The 7,196-nt window shown below is 33.4% G+C and overlaps 1 protein-coding gene and 1 long non-coding RNA gene across 2 annotated transcripts; one reads left to right on the top strand and one right to left on the bottom strand.

Moving 5' to 3' along the window:
• Window positions 1-206: 206 nt before the first annotated feature.
• Window positions 207-3,089, bottom strand: LOC122571164. Its single transcript, XR_006317979.1, has 2 exons — window positions 2,242-3,089; window positions 207-2,170 (listed from the first exon to the last, which is right to left on the bottom strand). It is a non-coding gene; the product is annotated as an uncharacterized LOC122571164 (long non-coding RNA).
• Window positions 3,090-5,814: 2,725 nt separating this feature from the next.
• On the top strand, window positions 5,815-7,164 carry LOC122571163 (cytochrome c oxidase assembly protein COX11, mitochondrial). The gene is made up of 4 exons (XM_043734551.1): window positions 5,815-5,962; window positions 6,235-6,464; window positions 6,558-6,881; window positions 6,960-7,164. The coding sequence occupies exons 2-4, from the start codon at window positions 6,261-6,263 to the stop codon at window positions 7,104-7,106; spliced, it is 675 nt and encodes a 224-aa protein (XP_043590486.1). The 5' UTR covers window positions 5,815-5,962; window positions 6,235-6,260; the 3' UTR covers window positions 7,107-7,164.
• The last annotated feature ends 32 nt before the right edge of the window (window positions 7,165-7,196 follow it).

Genomic DNA, 7,196 nt, shown 5'->3' on the forward strand with positions numbered 1-7,196 from the left:
ATATTTATTTCATTTACATTTCGCATATATAGTATGCCAGAATGTATGTGGAGTAAGATAACATAATCGTACATTCGCCATTTTCCTATAGAATAAACACGTCGCTAATTTTCTACATTTTCTGTTATCAATTTCTTATCATTATTACATATATATTACATCACCACTATTTATATTTCATATTATTCATACATATTCTGTCCTTCTTTCTGTTTTAAATATATGTATTTCATATTTATTACATATTTATTACATCGCCGCTATCTACACTTTATTTATAATTATTATATATACATATAACAAGTACATCCATGTTATTTTTACCTTATATACACATACACAGCCCTCCACATTTCATATAATTATCACACATACATCTTTCATCATTCTCTCCACTTCCTTTATTTTTTATTATTTTTGCTCCATTCAGTACTTCTATATTACTTTCATTTTACTCACACATATTCCATCCTCCTCTCCATCTTCTTCACATTTATTATTATTATTATTATTGTTGTTTTAATTTTTTTTATTATTTTTACTTACCACCGCTTCCATATTACCTGCATTTATTTGCATCTATTTAGTCATTTTCATCATTTTATTTATATTTTACTAATTTATATATCACAGCGCTTCCACATTTCTCTCCTTTATTCATGCATTAATTTAATAATTCACGCATCCCTATAAGGCTAAGCATGTCAAATGGCGGCGGTACTCTCTTCTTTATTCATCTAACAAATGTACAATAAAAATTGTTTACGGGAACAAAATCAGTTACCTTTCACTATCTTGAGTTGGTTTGAACACGCCACTCCAGGGAGAAGATCCCGGGATGAAAAAACGAGCGGCCTCCCTGCAAACAACAGCAGGGCTCCGCAATCTCAAGAATCAAACACGTTAACAAAAGGTTACGAGTCGTCAAAAGAGTCCTTCATCAAAAAAAATATTTTAGAGATCCTCCTATTATTCTATATCCTTTTTTCCATTCACCATCCATTTACCACTTATTAAATTGCCATGTCCTCTTTCATTTTTCTTTCTTATTTTTCACATTGCTTTCTTCATTTTGCCTTTCTCAAATAAAATTAAGCTTCTCCACAATTTCCTTTCTGCATTTCCTTCCACTCAATCTTATTCCAATGGATTCATTTTCCTTCCATGTCTGTCTCAGTATTGTGCCATAAATCTCATCTACACTTATAATCTACTGTAATTACCACTATATTTCCTATAATTCTATATAATTACTACCTTTGATAATAACATTCTATTTTATTACTAGTACCTTTCATTCCTTTAAATAAAATTAAATTAACGTTAATCACTTTCCATATAGTATCTGTTTAATTACAAAATTCCAACCATGATATTCCTTACTAATATATTACCAGATTATAGTTACTACCTTTCATAATAGTATTCTATTCCATTACCCATACATTTCACAATTTCTTCTTCCATACGTTTCTTAACCCAACAATATCCTTAACCTTTCAAAACTATTCTACATATGATTTATATTTCAACCCTAATTTCACAATTTATGGTCAATAGTCAAATAAACGGCGACTTCTAAATGTATCTTCATTTATTCTTTAATCTCCTAAAATCCAAACAAATCCATTCTGTCATCCACAAAATTATATTGCCTTACATATTACCTATTTATCATTGTATACTCTCTTTTCATTCCTTTCTTACTTATGTCAACTTCTACGCGTCTAACCTACAATCTTTTTACATATTGTACAATTTTCACAAAATTAACCCATGTTTTCACAAACTCCCACCATAAATCAACCTCGCTATTATATTTCCTTCTCCATACATCCAGATTAGGTACGCCCTTATTTTATTTACATCTATACACATCTTTATTGCACACCTTTTCACCTTATACTTTTATACTTTTATCACTACCTGCTTCACGCAAAACACTTTTATTTATACATCTTATTTATACATTCACGCGCTACTTCTCCCTATCATTCCTTTATTTCACACTTTTTCTTCCGCGCTTACACGCAACCAACAATAATACATTCTCTCCTTATCAGCGATTAAACGTTCTTCTCCTTCTTCTGGTTAATCCTCCTGCTGCTCCTCCTTATTCACCACAGACCACTTCTCCAGCTGCACCATCTATGCTCGTCGGCAATTTATACTAAAGCAAACAACTTGTTATATCCTATAACCGATATAACAACTAGAATTACCCTTCGCGTTATAATTTACCTTAATCTGCGATCAAGATACCTTTGCGTTAAACTTCCAGATAGAAAAATACCTTACACAACTCCCACCATGTAAAACTCTGTAACTATCAAACATACGCACGTTGGACGGCCGAATCACCGAGACGGGCAAGATGTCGGTCATGAACTACGTAGAGTTCAAATCAACGACTCCGTCCAATAAACTATTCTAGTACTTTCGAATAAACTTTTCCTGTTTTCTGTATCGTTTTAGTATCATCTTACCAGGAAGCAAATTTCCAAAGTCTCTGATATTGTTTAAGAAAGTGATATATAATACTACAAACCAGATATAGAAATATTGCATATAAACTTTCTATGACACTACTTTTTATTAATGATAACGATAACAATAGCAACATTAATTTTACTTTTATCATTGACTAAGCATAGGGCATATCTAACATTATGTGGAATTTCTTGTCTCACTTTCTGAGATAGAGTGATTGTTACGCCCCCTGCAATTCGCGTTTATCAATCTAGAGCTAAAACGCACGCATCCCACGATGTTCATGCGATATCCAACGGTATCTAACGGTGTCCAACGGTGTTCAACGGTGTCCAACGGTGTAAACAGCCGTAAAAAATAAACGGAGTGCGTCCATATAATAAAAGAACAGAGACATCCTTGCTTTTTGAGCTATTACAATCCCATTACAAACCAATGAAAACACGACGGAGATGGTTACGTTTGGGTTACGTTTGGACTATCTACTATCTATCTACTATCTACTATCTATACTACGTCTTTCTATTGATTTATGGATGTAGTTTACGCGTTTGTATACCCGAGAAGCAATGATTTGCCATCCACAGATCATCTATTGGGTTGGTAACTAAGTGATTGCGGATTTTGTTATTAATGACAAAATGCCATTAAAATAAGATACTTTAATGCGAGATGGGATGAGATACTAATGCACAATTGAAGTTATTATACTCTAAACTATCATACTATGGAAAAGATTAATAATTAGATTTTCAAAAGCCAGCATACACTATTCCATTTAAAGTTTAAATAACCGAAAGTGCAGGATCTACTCGATTTCTGCTGTCTTTTCGCCGCCCAATTGCATTGCGCAGAGTCTGTTTTGTTTCGGCCACCTACGTGACCATACAAATTAGTACAAACTCTACTCGATTTCTGTCGATATTTCTGCTGATAGTCTGCTAACATAACTGAATAAAACAGATCCTGTATCAGATCTGCAGTCTTTTTGTTTACAAAAACTACTAATAAGAATTTGCTGACTGGTTTAAGTAAGAACGCTATTTTTCAGTCTTTAAGTGTTTGTTTCGTTTGTTATCACAGTGACTGATTTTGCGCAGTTGTTGTCACAAGAAATAGTCGTTAAACTATTTCGATTAGTTCGTCTTTCGTTCGTTATTTCGAAACAAGGTGAACGATTGGATGGGTAGATTTAAAAACTTGTCGCGCCTTTCTAAAGCGCTACACTATTTTGAATTTCCAAACTGTTGTATTCTTGATATTCTAATTTGTTAATATGACAATAAGAGTAATGTTAACTAGCGTATCAATACGACTGGTAAATAAAAGTTTTCTTGGAATAAATAAAGATTTTTAATATCTTCTTAATTGGTAATTTATTCGATACATTTAGTTGTATGTTTATTAACAAAGTTCCGATATAATTCTCTATGTAGGTTATAAAACAGGGATAATTATCGCTATCGTAAACTACTGGCGACGGAGCTCTAGATTGACGGCAAAAAACTAATTTCTATTTGCTTTATAGTTAATCCTAATTCTTTCGATTCCTCTCTTCTTCTCTCTTAATTTTAACAGCTAACAAACGTTTAAACCAATGTTCTGCACGTTTTTTACTATTATGGTTTTCAGCTCTATGATTCCTTCTTGCTTTTGGCATTTAGCATGAACCAAGACTGTTTGTAACAATAATACTCTCTGTGGCAACCAATGTGGCTTCGCACATCTCACCCAAAGACGAGCAGATATTTCTGCTCACAGTGGGAGGAGAAATGCAAAAAATCCGTAGGCGTCTTCAGTTATTGAAAGCAACATAATCTGCGCGATTCTTTCAGTCACGACGAGATCACAAGTTATCACAGAGAACGGTCATTTTAAATGTCTAACAGTCTTAAAGAATGCCTGATTAAATATACAATAATAATTCTTGATCGTTAAGAGTAATAATCAGCGCCTAATTTATTCAAACGATAAATGTATTACAAGTCCGAAATTTAAAAAAAAAAGAGTGTTACTATGTATAAAATCCCTACCTTGTTTATATATACTGTCGATCGCACTTTGGAAATATCGCACTAAGTGATATGTTGATTAAATTGTTTAAGTATAACTGTTTGAAGACTGACTGATTTCAACACGCGTACTGTATGTTTTCAACTCCTGATTAACGACTAACGATCTGATAAACAATTGACTGTTCAGATTTACTTCCTGATGTTCACTCTTAACTAATTCTCTGAAAAACTCAACTCAACTCTTAACTCTTATCTCAACTCAACTCCACTCAACTAAATTTCAACTCAATTAACCTCTTTACTAAACTTGATATTAACTATTGACCGATTCTTCACTCAACTTGATATTAACTCTCGATCAATTCTTCACTCAATTAAACTTTGCTCTATGTGGCTACGCTTATTTATGCTAAGACCATCATGGTATAATTGTCACGTGACGGTTTATTCCATAGTAACGCAGAGTTTGGCACGTAATTATTTCTGCGGATGCTGCAATCTTTGTTTCTGATGGTGTCCTTCCAAAAGTATTAGGATTTCTTTTTTCCGCTGATGTGCTTTTCGTAGACGTGTTGTTGAAGTTTTCCTTTTTCAGAAGTCCTTGCTGCTGCATTCCTCTTACAGTGTTAGTTTCCGCTGATGATAAGTCGTACTCTTCTTGACGCGTAATTACCTTTGCTGATGCCGATACTTGAACCCTTGGAGCGTTACAGTTGCTTGTTTATCGTACTGGGTGTTGTGATGGACAGAAGCCGCGCAAGGCGATGCATGCCGCGGACCTCTCATTGTTCTTCGATTTCGATATTCTTAGATCAGGTTTTAATTTTGTTCAATTTTTCATACCTCCCTTTTTTATATAGTGGAATTTTTCCTTAATTTAATCAGGTTTTAATTTCTTTATTGCCTGGTCATCTCACACTCTTCGTTTTATCAAATCTGTCTTTCTTCTTTTCTGGGTCTGTTGTTTGCTTCATCAGGGTTTGCATCCATTCCATTGTTTCTCCGGAGTGGATTGCGGTCAATTTTACTCGGATTATTGTTTTTCTCTATTGATTTTCCTATTATAGATAAGAAAGTATCTTTAAACATGTTGTATTTGCTTACCGCATCTTGTCATATTTCTATCTTTTCTTTAAGATTCTTTTCCTCCTGGGTTTGGAGAAGGAGGAATTTGTTCCAAAGACTAGCGATAATTAGCATTGACTACTTGTTTCTGGCTGTAGATTCTTGTTATAATGCTAGCGTAGAATTGCTTCCGCCGTTTGGCTGCAAGGTGCAGCCCCAGTCCGGGAACAACCAAAACAATGAGCGTGAGCGAACGTCATTTCCTCCCTCTCTCTTAACACCGACCAACGAGCGGCGGTAGTGTGCATGCGGTGCATGCTCGATTAGACAAGGGCAGGAGCGATTTCTATGCAGTGCTTTGTTCCTATTGCCATATCGTATCCACTTAAACGGTAACATATAATTTGCGTATTCTATCTTTATATCTCTATGGTTGCTAGTCTTGCGAGTGATAGTGATGGCATTGCTCGCGCAAAAGAGACTTGGTTATCATTTTAAACAAGCAATTGTCCATAAATTTGTAGAACAATATGATAAACTAAATCGAATTTTCATAAATATGACCAAATTATGTTATGAAATTAATCTTTTTTCACCAAATTGTATATTGCATTTGGTAAATTTACTTTATGGTAGATCTTGAAAAGTTTTCATAAACTTTTAGGTTAAATTAATAAAGGAGAAAATAAAATGCACACGAAAATCTATCAAAATATATTGAATTACTACAGAAGACAAGTACATACGAATGTGTCTCGAGTTCTGTTTAATCAATATTATGATGCGACTCACAAAAGACGAATGCGTTCTTCGCGTTTATATTGGAGCGGATTTGGTATTTTAGTCATTGGTTTTACTTATGCTTCCGTGCCTTTATATAGAATATTTTGTCAGGTAATTATCATTGTTTTTAAAATATGCTATCCATATTTTAATATGTGCCTTACGTTTGACATTATGATGTTTGAGAATAAACTTTCTTAATAGTCATATAATTATGGTGGAACTGTATCAACCAATCACGATAACAGCAAAGTGCATTCAATGAAACCTATTAAGGATAGAGTGATAAAAATAAAATTTAATGCTGATACAGCAGCCATGATGCAATGGAATTTCAAACCACAACAAAATTTTATAAAAGTTGTTCCTGGAGAAACTGCCTTAGCATTTTATACAGCAAAAAATCCATTAAATGTACCAGTCACTGGTATATCTACTTATAACGTAGTACCATATGAAGCTGCACAATATTTTAATAAAATTCAGTGTTTTTGTTTCGAGGAACAACAACTTAATCCATATGAAGAAGTAGGTTTAATAAAATAATTGCACTATTATAGAGATAGGAAGTCATTTGATTATGTTATCTAATGTGTATTGTTAAAGGTTGACATGCCAGTATTTTTTTACATTGATCCAGAGTTTGTTGATGATCCAAAAATGGAAAATGTTGAAGAAATTGTACTATCCTATACATTCTTTGAAGCCAAAGAAGGAATGACATTTCCTATACCGAATTTCATGAAAAAATAGTAAAAATTGTGAAAAAAGGATGTTAGTGTTTTGACAAATATATGTTCAGTACCTAATATGTTGTTAGTTACGTTACATTGTTTAAATTTT

Source organism: Bombus pyrosoma, linkage group LG9 (assembly GCF_014825855.1).
Source record: "Bombus pyrosoma isolate SC7728 linkage group LG9, ASM1482585v1, whole genome shotgun sequence".
In the NCBI taxonomy this organism is placed as follows: domain Eukaryota; kingdom Metazoa; phylum Arthropoda; class Insecta; order Hymenoptera; family Apidae; genus Bombus; species Bombus pyrosoma.